General features: G+C 44.4%; 2 protein-coding genes across 2 annotated transcripts; one reads left to right on the top strand and one right to left on the bottom strand.

The window, feature by feature from the left end:
* The first annotated feature begins 316 nt into the window (after nucleotides 1–316).
* On the top strand, nucleotides 317–1,825 carry STBD1 (starch binding domain 1). Its single transcript, XM_041459623.1, has 2 exons — nucleotides 317–539; nucleotides 646–1,825. The coding sequence occupies exons 1-2, from the start codon at nucleotides 344–346 to the stop codon at nucleotides 1,392–1,394; spliced, it is 945 nt and encodes a 314-aa protein (XP_041315557.1). The 5' UTR covers nucleotides 317–343; the 3' UTR covers nucleotides 1,395–1,825.
* A 136-nt stretch (nucleotides 1,826–1,961) lies between these two features.
* Nucleotides 1,962–18,837, bottom strand: CCDC158 (coiled-coil domain containing 158). Its single transcript, XM_041459605.1, is given in 19 exon segments — nucleotides 1,962–5,237; nucleotides 5,981–6,092; nucleotides 8,436–8,463; nucleotides 8,466–8,589; nucleotides 10,119–10,201; nucleotides 10,915–10,924; nucleotides 11,578–11,736; nucleotides 12,596–12,708; nucleotides 12,823–12,883; nucleotides 12,885–12,976; nucleotides 13,528–13,650; nucleotides 13,653–13,711; nucleotides 14,393–14,439; nucleotides 14,441–14,701; nucleotides 14,760–14,951; nucleotides 15,815–15,994; nucleotides 16,552–16,671; nucleotides 18,399–18,467; nucleotides 18,763–18,837. Coding segments are annotated over 19 exon segments (2,010 nt in total). The 3' UTR covers nucleotides 1,962–5,135.
* Between the last annotated feature and the right edge of the window lie 250 nt (nucleotides 18,838–19,087).

Genomic DNA, 19,087 nt, shown 5'->3' with positions numbered 1-19,087 from the left:
AGGGCAGGGTTGTCACCAGCACGAGCAGCAAATCAGTCCCACTCAGCACACCCCTGTAGGAGCATCTGAGCCCACCAGCACTGCTAGAATTAAACTCTGCCCTGACAGGCAGGCTTGGGCTTAGATGCCCTCCACAGAGAAGCCTGTTAATTGTGAGAGAAGGCAGAGAACGGGTGTAGGTGCGCGAAGAGCAGAAACTTTCTCCGCTCTGACTTTGGGAGTTATGCCTTCCCACCGCCCCCGCGGCCCGGCCCCGCGCGGCTCCTCCCCGGATGCGGATCCCGGCTTAAAGCGGCTCCGGGGGGGCGGTCCCGGCCGGGTCCCGCTGCGGCAGCGCCCGGCCATGGCCCGCGGCCCGCCCGTGCTGCCCGCCGAGCCCCGCGGCTGGGGCTGGCTGGGCGCGGGGCTCTGGCCGGCGCTGCTCGTGGGGCTGCTGGCTGCCATCGTCGCCTGGTTCTGGTACGGCGACGGCGACGGGCGAGGCGAGGAGGCGGCGGCCGGCAGAGAGGGGCCCCGGCGGGCGGGCGCGGTGACCACAGGTAGCGGGGTGGGGAGGCGGTGCCGGGGTGTGCCGGGCTGCCCGAGCCCGCCAGGACTTGGGTTTGCCGGTGCTTTTAACCCGTTCTCCCTCAATGTCGCTTGCAGAGGATGCTGCGGCGGGCGGGGAGCCGGCGGCTGCTGCCCCGTCCGGCCCTTCGAATCCAGGAGGGGATGTTTCAAGGGAAGAGCTTAACCATGTCCCGAGCGAAGCTGTGGAGCTGGAGCAGCTGATCCCGAAGCGCCGTGTCACGGACCCCGGGGAACATCCAGCTGATATGGCCGGCAGCCAGGCAGGAGAGCTGGAAGCCCAGGTGGGACAGGCAAGTGACGGATGGTGCGTGATGAACTTGGCCTCTGACGATGAGTGTAAAGACAGAAGCGAGGAGCAGCCAGCTGAGAGGAGGGACTTGGACCATGAAGAGTGGGAAGTTGTTTCTGAGCTCCTGGTGGAAGGGAAGGATGGCAGCATGGAAGACTCAGACAGCAAGGAATGGGAAGCAGGAGACTGCTGCGACGGGGACTCGAAAGCAAAGCGAGTTGCAGCCGTGCCCCCCATGTTCCAGAACATCCACGTGGCTTTCCGTGTGCACTACATCACCCACTCTGAGGCACAGCTCGTCGGTGTCACCGGGGACCACGAGTGCCTGGGCCAGTGGCACAGCTACGTCCCCCTCAGGCGTGACAAGGACGGCTTCTGGTCCAAAACCATCAGTCTGCCCGTGGACACCAGAGTGGAATGGAAATTTATCTTGGTGGAGAATGGCAAGGTCAGACGCTGGGAAGAATGCGGTAACAGGACCCTAGTGACTGAACACGAAGATCAGATTGTTCATCAGTGGTGGGGGTACCATTAACGGGAAGGTGGAAGCTGCTGAGCTAATGGCAGGCCTACCTAGGTGAACCTCTGAGCCCCTAAACCTTAGGGGGGCTCCCCTTCTCCTCTAGGAGACCCTCTGGAGTGCAGAGCTCTGGAAATCCCATATCGAGCCACGTAAGCAGCAGATCTCTTTAGGAAATCTTTTGGCAACCTGAAAAATCAGCTTTGAGCGCGCGCTGAAGAGACACAAGGTAGGCTAAGAAGGCATGAGCAGCATTCCAAGCACCTGCCTGTCCAGGTGGATCTGGACCCTGGACTTGAGTTAGTGCTGCTTTGAGTGGGGCTATGGGCTGCATCTTGGGCTTGGGAAGCGTACTGGGAGGTGTGGTTACCAGCACTGTAACAGGAACTTAAGTGTTTTAATTTATGTAATGTATTAAGGAAACAATAAACATTTTCAGATTGACAGTTCGTTATCAGTTGACCAGTGACCTCACTCATTTTGGTAACTTTGATCCAAGTGGGCCACTTGACCTGAAATCTTAGTGCTAAGGAAGTGCTGAGAAGCGGCCCTCCCTCTTGGAGTAACAAAAGGTTGAACCCCAAAATAGTTCATTCTCTACCCCCTACTGTCCAGCAATCATCTCGGCTCAAATGAAAGGCTTGGCAGGCAGCTCCACTCCTGCTGAGGGGAGAGCAAAGGTCACAAAGGACTGTCTCGGCTTAATGAATTACTTTGTCAGGGTGGGAGCAGGCTTTAAAAAAACCTGGAATGCTGGGACAGCCAGGGAATAGGGTTTGGGCTGGAACAGGTGGCATACTGATGAACAACACCACAGTATTGTTAGCAAATTCTTGGCTTAAACTTGTAAATATTTTTTAAGACTAAGCTTTTCACCTTGAATTTACTTTAAGTTGTGGCCTTCTAGTAAGCCAGATGAAGTAGAATACCTTCAGCTTCAGCTAGTTGGTGTCTTTATATGATAGAAGCAGAAAGCTGCCCTGCTTCTCTGCCTTTTGTATTTTTGGGTAGAAATACATGCTGCTGCTTGAGCAAGCTCCTCTTTCCATAATGCTGAACCAAGCTCTGAGAGACCAAGCCTGCAAACAGCCCTTCCCTTGAGTGAGCTGGGTCTGGGAGAGCAGAGTTTTGTAGATCTGCAAGTATACAAATTAAAACTTCGGTTTGGAAGAAGTACTTGAAAAAGCACATCACTAAATGCCTCTGCTAATTCCTTCCTGCTCTGTGTGGTGGAGCAGGATGTGTGAAATAGAATGACTCTGGTGAAAGACTGGAAGATGAACTTCAGAGCTGACCTCCTGCATCTGGTGGGGTAATGGACATCCATGTGGTTGGGACAGTGCTAGAGCTGCTGGGAAGCACAAGTGTTGGCCATGTTCTTACTGGGATTGGAATCCAGCTGTTCGATGAGAGTGGGTTGGTTTGCCTGCTCCTGCAGACCTGGCTACAAAACAGCTCAAGGAACTCCTGGCAGGGTCTTGAGGGCAGCGTGAGGAGGGAGATAGACTTAGGCCAAGAACAAGTGCACTGGCAACTTGGGATTTTGATTTTTATCCAGTAGAACAACCTCAGCTGCATTCTTAGCACTTGGCTTTTCTAACAAATTGAAGTGGATACTACAGGTAATATTCAGCAGCAGTAGAAGGTGATCTTCAGAAATCCCTCAAGTCAAAGCTGCCGCCTGAGCGTATTAATGCACACGCCTGAGGCTTGTCTGAGGAGATTAACTGTGCTTTTAGATTAAGTTATGCACTAGAAAGCTACTTAACCTATGCTAGAATAGGTTCTCTAATGCAATGGTGAACATGTCAAACAGACCAACCCCAAAAAGTCTTTCAAATCGAGAACAATTTATTTTTTTTAATTAAGCACCCGGCGCTTTGATCCCACAGACAAGTCACAGTCCTTGTGATTCTATCCCCTTGCTGAAGGATGAGCTAGGGTTTCTACAAAGATCTGCACTAAGCTTTTGCTAGAAAAGCCTCTAAATTATTGTGCCATTCCCAGCAGCACCTATATAAATTAAATGGTTTGGGTATGGCAAAAGAAATAAATCTGGATTTCAGTTTTTCTGGAGGAACCTATTAGTATTTTCTCCAACTTCACGGGTGTTTTCTCATTACTGAACAATCTATTTCCTCAAAGGTGAAAGCAGATCTAAAAGTTGCCTTGCTGCATAAAAAAGATGCTGCTGGAATGGCTGATAGCTGTCTATGCCTTGTCCTGGCTGTGAGACCAGTGCAGCTACACGTGAGAAACAACTTATTGTTGACATTCCTGTGTGGATCTAACAGCCAGTGGCTCAGGACATCTCCAAGCAAACAAACTCTCACTCACAGCTTGGCAAAGCCTGCAACCACAGAGCTACCTTTAAAGTTCACCTGCTCATACCCCTGACAGCCAACTTCTGTCAAATCAGACAACTTGATTACTTTTATGTGAAACACAAACTGCTCCTTAGTTTGGTGCACAAATGCTGAATGCTGCAGCTGGATGGTGAACTGTGCAAGCAGCCTGAGGAGACTGGGCATGAACCATTCTAAAGTCTCCTACAAAAACCTTCACTGCAGCTATTTTGCTTTGCAAAACCTATGCCCATCCCACGTTGTCTCTGGGAATTAACTCACCCTTTGGAGCCTCTCCACGTATCAGCCTGCTGTTAGGTTTTCTCTGCCAGGGGCTGGTTGCCATCTGTGGTGTCCTTGCTGTGGGCAAGCTTGGCCCAGCAGTCCTGCTGTGCCATCCACCTGCAGGACATGGAATAACAAGTCTGGGGCTGCTTGTATTCAAGCTGCTCTGAGGCTCGTGTGTCTACTTGTTCCTTGCCTGCTGCTGGTGGCAGGGGGGAAGCCCAGACCTGTCCCAAAAGCTGCTGTTTTGGACTGGCAGATGTCCCTCCCTTCTCTCTGGCTCTCTGACCCCTCCACCTGCTCCCTGCCCTTGGCACGCAGCTGCAGCTTCTGAAACTCTTTTTAGCTTGGCTCCTTGAACACAACTGGGAGTGCACTTACCAGTGACTTTTTTCAGGGGTTCTTATTCTCTACACCTGACTCTCCCCTTAAGGAAATTTTGGAAGGCTGTGTGTGGCAAGTCCAAACTGTGATACATATGCCATCTAAACCAATCCTTCCATTTTCAGTGCAACTGATTTCTAGGAAAGGGGAGATGTGTTTACTACTGTTTTGACTGAGCTTGCAACACTGTTGCAAAAAGTATCAGAGTGCAAAAATTACTAGGAAAACAAACAAAAAAATTCCTCCAATTGAAACACTGTTGCCAATACCTGAGGACAGCTTAAGAACAGCTCAGTAATTTCTCCTCCCCACACAAGACTCCAGCTAAAGTTTGATGAGTCCATTCTCCTTAAATGAATCATGGTACAGTATGGAATTCAAGCTTCAACAGGAAGAATTTAGCTTAGACATAGGGAGAACTTCTTCCCTGTGAAGGTGGTGAGGCCCTGGCACAGGGTGCCCAGGGAAGCTGTGGCTGCTCCATCCCTGGAAGTGTCCAAGTCTGGTTTGGATGGGACTTAGAGCAACCTGGGAAAGTGGAAGGTGTCCCTGCCCGTGGCACGGGGCTGGAAGGAGATAATCCTTAAGGTCCCTTTCTACTCTGTACTTCCTGCTCATTTAAAATAAAAGCTATAAACATGAGTTAAAAAATTGTAAGGGCTTTTATTATTAATATTTAATACCAACTTATTTTAAACACAATGTACCTACATGAAAGTGATCACTAATGAATACAGAGGCTTCACTTGGACAGCTTTCTCTCCTTTTCCTTGGATTTCTTTGTTTTCACCTCCTGAGTTCTGATCACGGAGACGTGGCTGAAAATAGCAGAAGAACAGATTAGCTGAACACCACCTTATGTTCCAAAGGCTGAGGTCTCAGGTGCAGCCAGCTGAAGCTTCACAAACCATTACAAGTTATGCTGTACCTACAAAGCCCTTAAAATGCAGCTTCCATTTCCAATTCTTGATGTGAATGTAGGAAAAACACTGAGGATGTTAATGGATGGCAAAGAACAAAAATGACAACACTGATCTTTGACTTATTTATATAAATAACTTGATTAGTTTTACCTACATCAGGTCACTTGTATGTCCCTGACACAAATGCACTGTGCCATGAGGGGAAATAATAATTTCCCAAATCTGTGCAATGAGACTTGAAGGAGAAAAGGGGAAGAGACTGGTATATGCTATTAAAAAAAAGTGCAGAGAAAATAAATCCCATCTCATTTGGCATCCTACCATCCCAGGAGCTAAGTTTTGGAAATCTTGCAGTTTCCATGAAGGTGTCATCAGCTTGGCAAAAATTCCCTGTAATTGGCTGTGACAGCACACGGGGACAGCCCTGAGCAGCTGCCGTGTTTGACATGCTAAGGATCCTGAAGCTCATTAGAGTTAAGGGGCATTGTGGAGTTAATCTAATTACTCTCCCAGGAGCAGGATAATGCACAAGTGGGTACTGCTGGTAAAACTAAGTGTGTGCTAGTAAAAGCACAGGTAGTGCTCCAGCAGGTACCAAGAACAATTTCTGGAGAATGTGTGTTTTTTCAAAAAAAACAGGAATATTTTTGGTAAATACTGAGACCTTTTTTTTTATCTGTGATGACTCCACCAGGTTTTGCAGGCTTTCCATCTTGTTCTGTAGCCTCTTTGGTGTGGGCTCACAAGCTAAAGAAAACAGTAATAATATTATCACCAAGAATAATTAAAAAACCATTATAAATTATCTAAACATTTACCAACATTTTCAGTGAAATTCACAACTTGACTAAACATGTTACAGGAGCCACAGCAGCTACTACAAGCATTTTTTACTGCAAGTATTGATGTCAAGCATCCTTTTAATTTGAATAAGGCAATTGACCAGGCCTTAAAATTAGCGGTGCATGGAATTTATCTCCTGATTGCATAATGGATTAATTAGCTGCTATGCTTTACTCACAATTCACTTATCACAGATTAAACCTTGTGCCTGAACAGAACCGGGGGAGGGTGAAGGCACCCTGATCGGGATGTGGGATTGGATGTACCTGTTCCTGGGGCTGTGGCTGCTCCCTGTGGGGAGCTGGGCTGTGCTCAGGTGAGGCAGCAGGGCCAGCTGCAAGCTCATCAGGTGGGCTAGTTATGAGCAAGCGTCCTGGATTTGCCTGGGGGAGGATGTGCACCCAGGTGCTGTCGAGCAGGTGGATGCATTTCCTTGGAGGGGTCCAAGCAAAGAGCACGCACCTGAGGAGGGATCCCCGTGGAAAAGCCTCCTTACAAAACATGCTTGTTTCTGTCCAAGTCGTTGGAATGTCAGAATGGCTTTTGTTCTGCTCCCTGTTCCTTGTTTACTGCCCAAACAGGGAATGTCATGGCTGGTTGCAGCCCAAGACTCTCTGCCCATTACAAACTCAACTGCTGCTCAAGTCTTCTACATAAAAAAACCCTACTTGTAGCTCTTCTGGAGACTAGGAAAATCCCTGGATGCTGCAGTTGGTTTGCTAGAAGGTAGGCAGTAACTACCCAGGAAATTTTGTTTAATACTCACAAGTACCAAAAGAATATCCAAAGCAGTTACTCCTCACAAGGAACAGAGCCTATCTCTGAGGCACAGTGGCTTAAATTCCACATAGAGAACAGTATCAGTGTCCACAGGCAATTTTCACAGAATGCATAAACCATGGGCAGGAAAAGAAAAGGTAGTTAAGATTAATATCTTCAAACCCTGCTGCTCAAAGCCACATCCTCTTATTTCCTTTAGATAACAAAATTCATGTTTAAAAGATACTGACCCATCCAGTACTTGGAAGGAAACCAACAGCATTTCTGATTCCTCTAAAAAGCCCATCCATAACTAAACATCCAAATAAAGTACTCAAGAGCCTAAATGTGGGCTCCAAAAATGTGACAATTAGCTATTGATGCTAATTAGAGAAGTAACATGGAAGTTATCAATCTTGTGTGTGCTCATGACAGCCTCTGAGGAGCTGCTTTCCAACAAGATACAGATTTTGTAGCAAGTGCAATAAAGACCTTTTAGTAATAGCACCTGCTAAGAGGTATTTGAGTAAATTGCCAGGAAAAGATGCTGTATTGGGACTATATTCATTGTAATATTCTGTAATGTTCCAGTCTGACAGGGAAAACTTACCAAGGGATGTAAGGAGCAGGGAAACATCCTGGGGCTGAAGATCTGCGGGATGTGAGCAGGAAGGACCCCTGAAAGCAAAATGAGGGCAAAACCTGCATTCTGGAAGGGTTATGCTGAAGTCTGGTCATGCTAGCCAGCACCCACAGTGAGGATGTGAAGCTCTCAAATGGAGTCTCCAGGTCTTATCCATGGAAATAAAAAGCAAATAATGTAAATATGTTTCAGAGCTCTTGCTTAGAGGGATGAAAGTGACATGAAAGCTTTGTTTTATAATCCCCAGAAAGCTCTTAGCATTATGAATAAAACAATACAAACAAGCTCAGGATTTGGGCTGTATCAAAAAAGCCTTAGAAACTGAACCTCTAATGAGTAATGTGAGAAGCAGGTTACTCAGCTAAGTGAAACTTCTCTCTGCCTTAAATGTGCTTTTCTGCCATGCTTGCAGTAGCAGCCTCTCCAGCTGCAGATTTGATTTAATCCTAATCAGAATTCATGAACTGCATTTTCTTTTATGAAGTATCCTTATGTTCTGGATTAGAAACATCAGAATTTTTGCTGTATTGATTTTTCGACTTCATGTACTGCTGTCATTATCATGTGTAAAAAAAATAAAAATCCTGCATTTGGGTATTTACATATGGCAGGAAAAGAAGAAAGGAGTTCTGTACAGAAATAAAAGCAAGCACTGAAGGCAAATGGTGTGGTCACTTATTTCCCTTCCACCTGAAGCATCTTGGCAAACAACAGAAGCTTTGGAAGCTTCCAGATTATCTCAAGCTCATGTGTAAACCTGACCTTGCAAAAACACATCCCACACTGCTCCTGAAGCATGTCAAGAGCCAGGTCCCAGTTTCAGAGGGCACTGGAAGCACACAGCACACAACAGAAATAAATCTATTATTCTTACACTGTTCTCCTCGTGGTTGTTAAAGGGATTTTCTCCCACCATGGCTGCTGAGATTCATGGAGGAAGCTTCACTGTCTGAGCTTCTTAATTCTTGAAGAACCCTCTTCAGATCCTGCAATGCTTCTTCCTTCAAAATGTCCAGCTTGGTAGGCTTCTGAAACAAAACAATTAAGTTTAAAAGTATTGACAAAGGCACTCTGATGCCAATTCTTAGCTCAGCTCATCCAAATGCACGTATTTTCTCTGTTTTGTCTCTTGTTTTGTCCTTTTTAACCCGTGACCCCAGGTCTGCAGGGCACAGAGACAGGGCTGAAGGGAGACACAGGAGCACCTGGGGGTGTTTGCCAGGCAAACTCTGCAGCAGCTGAAAACCCCCAGATTGCCACAGCCATCCTGGACATCAAGTGCAATATTATTCTCATTTTAGTGCTCAGGACTCGAGGCCAAGGCCTGGTTCAAAGAATCCTTTGTTTTGGTGCAAACTGGATTTTTCACTGCTGAGAACAGGATTTTTCAGCATTTCATATGTTCAAAGCACTGTTCCCACTGACCTTTGCTCCATCTGGTGATGGAAAAACTTTGCTACCCCATTTTAATTCTTTTTAAAAAAGGAGTAACTTTTAATGTGAACACACTGGTTTCAGCAGGGCTTATATGGGGAACAAATCCTCAGCTTCATAATGGGTCAAAGTGACACTGAGTCAGACCAAATCCTCCTTTTCCACATGGCAGCTAGGAAACCAGACTATCACCCAGCAGAGTCTGCCTCAAGTGTTGGAGCTGCTTCCTTTTGTGCAATAACTAATGATGCAGGAAACCAAGAAGATTAAAGTAGACTTTGATTCAAGTGCTCCTGCAACCTGTTGGGTACTCACTGTAGTACTAAATTAAAAATAAGTCCCTTTTCCTTCTTTATCATCAGAAGTATAAATTGATGAACTCTGGGAAAAGAGAATGGGAGTGCCTGATGCTGCAGGGATTTCACAGAAGGAGCTATGCTTTGTTCCTTGATGTAAATGCTTGCCACCACATCAGGAAGCAAAGCAGAAAAGATTCCTGAAAAATGCCTGCACTAATTTGTGGCCTCCTATAGGTTTTGAGGCTGAAATGAATGAAAATACCTGGGAGATACATCAAATCACTTCTGGAGATTTATACAAAATCTACAAAGAAAACAGCAAAAGAATTACATATTTTTTTATGAGGGGTTAGAGTTGATGTTTTTTGTAATGAAAATTTAAATCTAAAGGTAGACGTACAAAACCAAAGGAAGAAAAATGATGTGGATAAAACTGATCAAAATCAATGAAAGCCAGCTTGGAGGAAGATTCAAATATCAAGCAGATGATTAAATGTATCAACAACTATGCACAAACCTATTTTCACTGTCAAATGTGATTTACAGCAAAAAAAAAAAGAGTGAAAACCAAACTGCTTACATTTCAGTACTTACAAACTTCATACCTCATAAATGTTATTTGTGGTAGATGTAAAATAAACTCTTAGCACAGTCTATAGGACTTTATAGTTGTCACATTGTTTTTTTATACCAAAATAAAAAAAAAAATCTGACACAGCACATGTGAAGCTACAGGAATTATTTCACTTTTGGTGTTAGGAGTTTGCTGTCTGAGCAGATGTTCTCCCACACAGAAATTCCATGTTATTTTTGCTGTTTGGGACAGCAGAGAGCAGGTGGGACAGAAGTACAGTGTGCTGCAGCTTCCCTGGAGCAGAAGCTGAGGAATAGCCTGGGCCTTGAGCTCCTGGGGAAAAACAACACAAGTTCCCCACCTTGGTCATTCAGCCTCTGAAGCACTTCTTGTACTGCTTATGTTGAGCTGTATTTTGAATGTGGCACTTTGTTCCTCTCTCAACGGCAGCAGCTGGGGTGGGTCACTGAAATGAATGATAATTTCTTGTGACAAAACTGCTGCTCCCATTTGTTTACAGCAGTGTTCTCACCACAGCCTGCAGAGTCCATGGTTAAAAATAAGGCAAAAGTAAAAAATCATCCTCTATCCATCTAAGCAGTAAAGACAGGGATTGGGCTCCATCTAATATTTTGTTGTCATTACTGTAAAGAGCACTCAAAAAACCTGGAATTATGGACATGAGGCACAGAAGGGGCACGAAGGAGCTGTGCTAATTTCTGGGGATTACACTCTCTGCTGTTCCCCCTCTGACAAAGAAAGAAGGTGCACACAGGGGTGCTGTGTTTATCTCCTGCTACCAGCAGGGAAATATGCAGGATGCCTCTGCTGACAGGCTCACAGCTGCTTACACAAGCCTGGCAGCCAGAATGTGCACTCCAGAACATCCCAAAAGGGGACAATATCCTTCCAGAGCCAGTCCCAGACCTACTGAACACCTCTGGGATTAGAAAATTGAGCTGTGCTAATGAGGCAAGCAACTCAAGGTTTGAAAAGGGATGGCAGAGGACTTGGCTGACTCACCTTTGCTCAAAGTTGCTGTCTACCTTCCCTTCCCTAAAAAATTTACTCAGAAAAAGGGCAAAAGCAACCATACCCCACAAGAAAGGTAAGCTTCCAGTGACAAGAATTTAAAGTAAGAAATGCTACACTTCAGAGGAGGTCTCACAATTCTTTTGTATTTTTTTTATTGGATTTGAGAAGGACACCTTGCATAGCAATTTACATCCAAGAAAGTCAGAATCCTGAAAGGACTCCTCCTCCTGGAAGAGGAGCAGCCCACCTGCAGAGCATCTGGGATTTCTGTGCCAGTCCTAAGACCACACCTAACCTTAGGGGTCAGGTATGCCAGCAACAGAAATCTCACCTAAAAAAATGTAAAGGGCAAATGAAACAACACCACTCTCTGTAAAAATTGCCTCATGTGGAACAGCAGAGAAAAGCAGCTGTGCCCAGAGTCAGTGGAAGGTTCTGCAGCCTGCACAAACATTTGCTTTCAATTCCCTGTAGTTTAGACTTCCCTGAGCTAATAAGGACTAAAACAAGAAAACTCTTAATGAAAATAGAAGCCTTTTACTATTAAAAAAAAATCTTCAGGTGGGGGTCTTACAGCACATGTGAAAAGAAAGTATTAAATCCCTTCTCTTCCCAGGTGACTGTAGAGGAAAACACCCAGAAGTCTCCCTGAACTGAGAGTTTCCTTACATTACCTTCTCAAGGGCTGTCTCCATCTTTGATAGCTTTTCTTTCAGCTGTTTGTATTGTGATCTCAGGATCTCCAGGTCCCCAGCAATCCTGATATTTTCTGCTCTAATACAGCTCAATTTCTCACTTAGTTTATTATTTTCTTCCCTGAGGTAATGCTTCTCCTGAATTTAAAACGAGGACATAGTATGAGTCAAAAATTGCTAAATTATAGACATTTATATTCTGTAGATTTTATTCTCATCTTCAAAATACCTGAACTAAGCCTTTGAGAAGCTTAGATACTGCATCTTGCACCAAGATGATGCCCTGTAACAAGAAGAAAGGCCTTACAAGGAAAAGTGCAAATGGACTGCCCTCAATGAAACAAAATCTCCAATTTTTGACCCACGTTGCAACTGGAATTTTAATCTTCAGGATCCACAGGATGCAAAACCAGTGAGGAAATAGGACAGGTTACAGTGAACAGATATAAATGGTCATTCATTGAAATACAGCTCTTGTCAACTGAGTGATTTCCTCACAGAAAGTGAAAAAGGACCCACAGTGACAGACCCCGAGTTAACATCCAGAACTGCCTCGGAATCCAGAGGGGAAGCACTGAGAGACAGGTTACAGTGAACAGATATAAATGGTCATTCATTGAAATACAGCTCTTGGCAACTGAGTGATTTCCTCACAGAAAGTGGAAAAGGACCCACAGTGACAGACCCTGAGTTTACATCCAGAACTGCCTTGGAATCCAGAGGGGAAGCACTGAGAACCAGGGTCAGAAGGATACAGAATGCCAAAGTTGGCATTTTCAGGAAGAACTGATATGGAAGAGCCTGATTCTCACTGCAACTACTCTCAAAGAACAAATATAAATTGACATCTGTCTCTGGGCAGAAGGCTGATTTCCATGGACACCAAGCAAAACTATTTTTGGTCCTTCACGGGCTGACTGTGCTTTTGCTCATGCCTTTCTCCCAAGATAAATCTCTCTAAATGCAGTGAAATTCTTTCAGAAGGAGTTATTGCAACCTTACCTGCATTTGCCATTGCCTCTTCCAAGAATTTAATCCTGCTCTGTAGTGCATCCATCTGTCCTCTCTTGGCTGTGATCTGCTTCTGCATTCTTGCTGCAGCTTCCACAGCTGGAAAACACAAAGTTAATTCTCAGTGAACAATGAGGATTGTGATGCTTACAGATATTCTCTGGCTGATAAGACAAATGTGTGTGATTTTTGGGAAGTTCAATCCACACTTACTATTGCCATCAGATCCCTCTATAGTCTTCAGAGCAGTCCTGGCCTGTTTCAGTTCAGCTTGGGGCTCATTTCAACTGCATTTTCAGTCTGTTCGCAGTATTTTCCATTTCCTTGACTTCACCCTGATCTTTCCTCTTCAAATCTTCAAATTCCTCTGGTGAGGGCAAGTAAAGATTGCAATTAGAATGTCCAAAAAAAAAAAAATTTTCTAGACTAAGATCACTGATTTTATACATCTGTATAGATTTTAATAATATATCTTGATGGGGTTTCCCACACATTTGTTGTGAAAATGTGGAAGTTAAAGCATCAAATAATAACATGGTAGTAAATTTGCAACACAACAAAGTTTCACTATAATTTGGTCATAGATGGTTAATGGGATCTAATACTGCTGTTACATACCTCTCCTGAAAAAAAGGGTCAGGTTGCTATTCTGTGATTTACACAATCTGCTTTTTCCATCTCCTGACTCATGCAGTTTTAAATATTTTTGCTCACAGTGAGAGGGGCCATTAAGATTGTGTTGCCCCCCTTTCAGTGCCAGAAGCCCACATAGCTCCCTGGAACAATCTGGCCATCCTGTGCTGGCAGGAACCTCACGCAGTACCAGCAGCCGTATTTGGATTCGGCCAGCAGGCTGCTTTTTTATTTTTAACATGAGCCCAAATTAGCAGCTGTGGGAGCTGAGCTGAGGCTCCCTACCTGTGAGGCCAGCTAGCTCCCTCTGGCCAGCCTGGAGATCCTGCAGGAGCTCATCTTTCTCCAGTTTTGCATCCTTCAGTGCCTGGAGCCTCTTGGTGCATGTGCTGAAGCTTTTCCAGCTCCAGCTTGCTCAGCTTGGCATTATTCCATTTCACATATTCTGGTTTCTTTCTCATCCTTTGCACTCTGCTGACATAAAAAACAACCACGTGTAATGTATATAATGATATGAAATAACCACAAAGATGTGTGGACACCGCTACTTAAAATCCCAGTTTGGGGGCAAGAAGGAAAACCAGAGTGAAACAGCCCAACTGTTTGTGTGAAAATTGCTAACCCAGGCAGAGAGGGTGCAGCAAAATTGGATCTGATGGCTTTAAAGAATAATTAACCTTACCAGGTGTAGCTCATGAACATGATTGCCATTCTCTTGCAGCAGCCCCACCATGTACACTCAAATGCCTCCTCACCAAAAAGAATTAAATTCTGTCTGGAGTGATTTTTCTTCTGAAGATGGAACTACCACATCCTGTATTTCTTGTCTGAGAAATAACCGGTGTCCTCAGCTTGGAATTCTGAGTGCTGCCTGTCTGCTGCTCCTCAGTAACACTTTGTATTTCTGGTTCTGTTCTGGCACGAACCTCCATCTCATCGAGGTCATTCCAGCCTTTTGGCAGCTGCTTTTCACCAGAGATTTATTCAGTGGTAATGTTATAATATTATCCTGCTCTGCCCACTAGCTGTTAGAATTCCAGGGGCATTGCCTGACCTTCTTCAAAACCACAGTATCAGCACATTAAGGCAGAGATTTGAACCATAAAACATTTACTGTCACAAAGAGACATAAACACAGCATTGTTTGCACACCTTAAGCTCTTCTGCTTTGAGTTTCCAGTCATTTATTTCCTTTTTTCAGCTGGGATTTCTCCACTTCCACTGCTGCAACAGTTTGGTCGTGCTGACCCATGATTTGTGTCGTGTTAGCAACCTGCTTTTGGAAGACCTCCGTGATTCTTTCCCTCTCCAACACACGCGGTTTCAGCGCCTCCCGCTCCGACTGCGCCTTGTGTGAGCAGCCCTCTTCACTCCTGGCGTGCTGGAGCTCCTGCATCCTGCTGGGAATATGCAGCTCCCTGATTTCCTGGCCGCCAGCCCCAAGGGCTCTCTCCTTCTCCTGCAGACAGGCCACATTTTTAGAAGGAGTTCTTGCAACAAAGGAGATCTGAGCCCGCCCCAAGGGCTCTCTCCTTCTCCTGCAGACAGGCCACCAGATCTGAGCCTGCTTGCTCAGCAGCCTCCAAATCCCCCTGCTTGGCTGCCAGACGCTTCCTTGGTCATCCAGACGCTTCCTTGGTCATCTCCAGCTGCACACTCAAGGAGCAGATTCTTCCAATGCTTTCATTTTCTTACTCAGCTGCAGCCATCTGAAGAATAACATCATCATCAGCCGAGAGATTTGTTTATTTTTACCTTTTGAATGCCCCTGGAACGTTTGTGTTTTTCTGTAGCGCACCTGAGTTGTAGAGAAAAATTAGGTCAGGATGCTCTGGCTCTTGTCCCTCCATTTTAATAACTGAATAGAATATTGGTTTTTTAAAAACAGGAAAAGAAAAATGTTAAACTGATGTAAAAAAAATTAATCAAGTGGCAATGCTAATACAAAATTCAGAGCACTTGAGGCTAAAGAAGTGATAAAACTTGACTGGTTGCTTTGTGAAGCTGGGGAAAAAACAATTACATGAATAATTTATTATTGATTTAATTCCTGCAAGCAGCAATATGCACCATTTGAACCACAGGCAACTGTGATTCAGAAACACAGTTAACAGTGCAAAGCACAAGCAGAAGACAAGAGTGAATTTCCTGGTGAGAAAATTTTCAACAAATAATGGATTGAGAAAATGTACAATGTCTGAGTTAGCTCAAGCCTATGGTTTGGTAGAAAATAAAGGAATCAACTGGATCTTTATTCACAATGCAAAGAAGGTTATCTAATCACAGCTCATTTTTGAGGGGCTGCAAGTCTGGAAAAAAGGGGAACGTAAAGGCAGTGCCTACTTTGTCAGAAGGAATTCTGCCCAGCGCTCACTGGCTCATAAACACAAACTTCATTACATTTCCATTTAATACTGCATGAAGTAAAGCATTATGAAGGCCTTGAACACTTACAGACATGTAATGTCTGAAAATACCACACTCAACAATTTGTTTGGTAGATCTGGCAGCATGAAACTTGCTGGAAACGTACAAAACCTCATTTTGGAGGATTAGAGTCAAAACCACCAACCTGGCACTGCATCCTCATTTCCCTCAGTGCCCTTTCCATGCTCAGCAGCTGCATGTTTCTGTTGTCCAGCTGCCTCCTGAGCTGCTCCATGGTGATGCTGTTCTCTGTGTTCTGATCCCAAAATCACTTGTTCTGCTCTTTTTCTAGGCTGAGCTCTGTGTCTTTTTTGTGGAGTTCAGTCTATGAGAAATTAAAGTCATCTCTCTCCTAAATCAATTCAGAAATTTTTTTTCTTCTCTCAATGCTAATTTAAAATGTAACTCATGTTAAAAACACTAACACACACATTTCAGAGCTACTCATTTCAACAATATGAATTTCAAGTGTGGCCCAAAGAGCATTACCAATGGGCATTTCTGCTAATCATAACTTCTGCTGCTGTTTACTGCTTGAATATTTTTCAAGGATAAGCCTTGCAAAATACGTGTTAAAGGATCAAGATTCCTTAGCAGAGGGATCTAAACTGTGAGGTTAAAGTGGAGGTAGCTCAGCATCCTCATATGATTTGCACAGGTTTCTGTGGCTTTGAATTTATGATGAAGCCTTAATTCTGAATATCCCCCACCACTATTGGCAAAGGCCCTTGGGCCTTTCACAGCTAATTCAAACTTTTAGTTATAAACAATCCTCAAAGTTAATTAAAAGGGGGAAAAAAAGCAAGGTGCAAATTTGAACACCAGAAGCAAGGAGAGGCTTTTAGAAAGCAAGTTTTTTCAACGCTGTCACTTTGTTTTTACCAACAATTGATGAATCTGGTCATGTGGATTTCCAGGTTCTTGGCCATGTTGTGCCTGGCCTGTGTGAACTTCTGCTCTCTCAGAATGAGCTAGGTGCAACTGCTTCTCAAGGTCTTGGACCTAAAAAAGGGCAAATTTTCATGAAGAATTCTCTTAAAGCATTCTATTTAAACAGAATTGTCTATCTCTTCTGGTTTTCTTCTAGGTCCTACTTGAAACAAGTACAAATTTTATCTTTTGGCCCAGCAGAGTTATCCCCTGGGTGTACTCATAATTGTCTTGTCTTCTTTTGGTGATTAAGCTCAGTTTCATTTCAGAGTTAACAGAGGTTCAGGAGAGGAATTTAGCTTCCACCCTGATCCAGAGCTCTTCAGAAGTCCCTCATCTACAACACAAATGCTGATTGGAATGGTAAAATAACACTTTGGGGGGAAAAAAAAAGTCATTTTTTCACAGAGGACTATTCCTTCACCATGGCTACACAGAGAAATCTCCAGGAACACACATTTTGTACCAAGTAGTGTTCTCTTTCTCTGAAAGGAGACAACTTCTGCCAGTGTATGAGATGATGGACCAGACTACAAGGCTATTAAATAAAGATACTACTATGTTATTAAATAAAGATACTGTTATTATTTAAGGTAATGCAATTTATCCTATAATCCAGACAGTTTTTCTGAAGCAATCCCTCATCAAGAGACTCCCCTCCTGTCTCTGGAACATTTCAGATCTCCACACACAGAGTTTCACTGGCACCAGTGCTAACAGGCAAATCCATCCACACCTTGTTTCCACATATCCTTTCACTTCTCCCAGCTGGGAACAGAGCTGACCAGCAGAGGATTCCAGCTGACAGACTTGAAGTGGATGCACCAAATTTGGGGTTCTTGCTTGTTCTCTAGGGGAAGTTTGAGGTGGAGAAATGAGAAACTGTAAGAACCATCAAAGGAGAAGCAGCCTCAGCCTCCTCATTCCCAGCCTGCCTAACACATGGATGTTTTCTCTCTCCTCTATATTGCCTAGTTTTGTGGGATTTCTGTTTTTATCCCTTTTCTCTTCATTTCACAGTCTGTGCAACAAGTGCTACACGAAACAAAAGCACTGAGAAACCAAAATAACAGGACAGAGAGTGGAGCATAGGAGCAGATTAAGCTTTTTCTCAAATTAAGGTTACTCTTAACATTTCCTACTATAATCAAACCCCAGACTGAACGACCTGTCTCCACTAGGATTTGTGTGTTAATTGCAAGCTGCAGGCACTGCCAGCTTTACGAGGCAGTGCTGCCTCCTCGTGTTCCTGCTCAATCCTCCTCCCAAAGGAAAACACTGGCTACAACTCCATCTTGGCAAACAGTAACTTCTTTCACTTGTCAGAATCGTAATCATTTCAGTGTTCTGGTATTAAGTATCAAGCTATGGATCTCAAGTGGATGGCGGGGCAAAAATTAGGACATCACAAACAGAAAGGACAAAACTCTAAGTGAAACCAGCAAGAAAAAGCTGATTTAAACACCAAAATTACTGTCAATCTTTTCTTTTAACGGCAGAACTGATGTCCCAACAAATTCCAGGTGCTCACTTAAGCAACACTTACAAAGGTAAGGTGCAGAGGTTCTTCCAAAATAGAATTTTTGCGGCAGTAAGTAAACCAGGAGATGATCAGCATGGAAGGAAAAAGCAGGAGAAAGTCACGAGCAAATAAACATCTTTCATTGGAACGATTACTGAAGTCTTCAAAAACATTGCTTGCTATTTCCTAGTCACCCCACCCCAAAGGAATTCTCTGTGGAACACGTGAAAAATGTCTGGTTGTGCTTTAGGAATAAAAAAAGCCAGAGAATGGGTACCTCACTTGATGTTGCTGCAGCAGAAGCTCTCTTTGGGTCTTTTGTCAGGCACCGAAGGGCCTCCTCCACCTGTTGTGAACAGAAGACACAGCAAAGCCCTGAAGAAAAGGCAGCAGATTCTAGAGGGTGATTTCTTCCCTTTTAGTTCCCCCTTGAGCTGTGGAAACATGCTCAATCCCAGCAGCAAACCCAGTCTGGAGGTGTGACCAGTGTCAAAGGCTGCCACTTGTACCTCATCATGCCATAACCCTTCCCCTAGGCCCGGTCAGAAGGGGAAAAAAAAACCTCAGGGAGTTTTCAAATGCATTTCCTAAAAGCCAGAACACAGAGCATCAGAAGGAAAATGAGGACTTTGTTCACATACCAGGACCAGCTTTCCTTTGAGGTGTGACACCTGGGAGTCCAGACCCTGCAGGACACCACAAAATGCTGTGCCCATGTCCCCGTGCTCACAGAGCTGAAGTGCATCTCTTTCCAGCTGCATTCCCATCAGTTTGCTCTGCCCATCACACTTAAATGGATTTCCTCACACAGCTCACTGGTCTAAAAGAGAAAAAACAAACAACGTAACTGAACCAGCCAAAACACTGAAGACATGACCTAAACCTGAAAGAGGCTGCTCAAAATAGTGCTGGTGAAACTCAGCAGTGACAAGGACTCACCTAAATTTAAGAAGCTGTCCCAAATTT

The sequence above is a fragment of the Pyrgilauda ruficollis genome, unplaced genomic scaffold, assembly GCF_017590135.1.
Source record: "Pyrgilauda ruficollis isolate IOZ18807 unplaced genomic scaffold, ASM1759013v1 scaffold139, whole genome shotgun sequence".
In the NCBI taxonomy this organism is placed as follows: Eukaryota; Metazoa; Chordata; class Aves; order Passeriformes; family Passeridae; genus Pyrgilauda; species Pyrgilauda ruficollis.
This window is presented reverse-complemented; position numbering and strand designations above follow the sequence as displayed.

Excerpts from the sequence above, each read along its gene's own strand:
- STBD1 (XM_041459623.1), top strand. The coding sequence starts at position 344 with ATGGCCCGCGGCCCGCCCGTGCTGCCCGCCGAGCCCCGCGGCTGGGGC. Across the intron at positions 540-645 it reads GGCGGGCGCGGTGACCACAG|AGGATGCTGCGGCGGGCGGG; the intron begins GTAGCGGGGTGG and ends TGTCGCTTGCAG.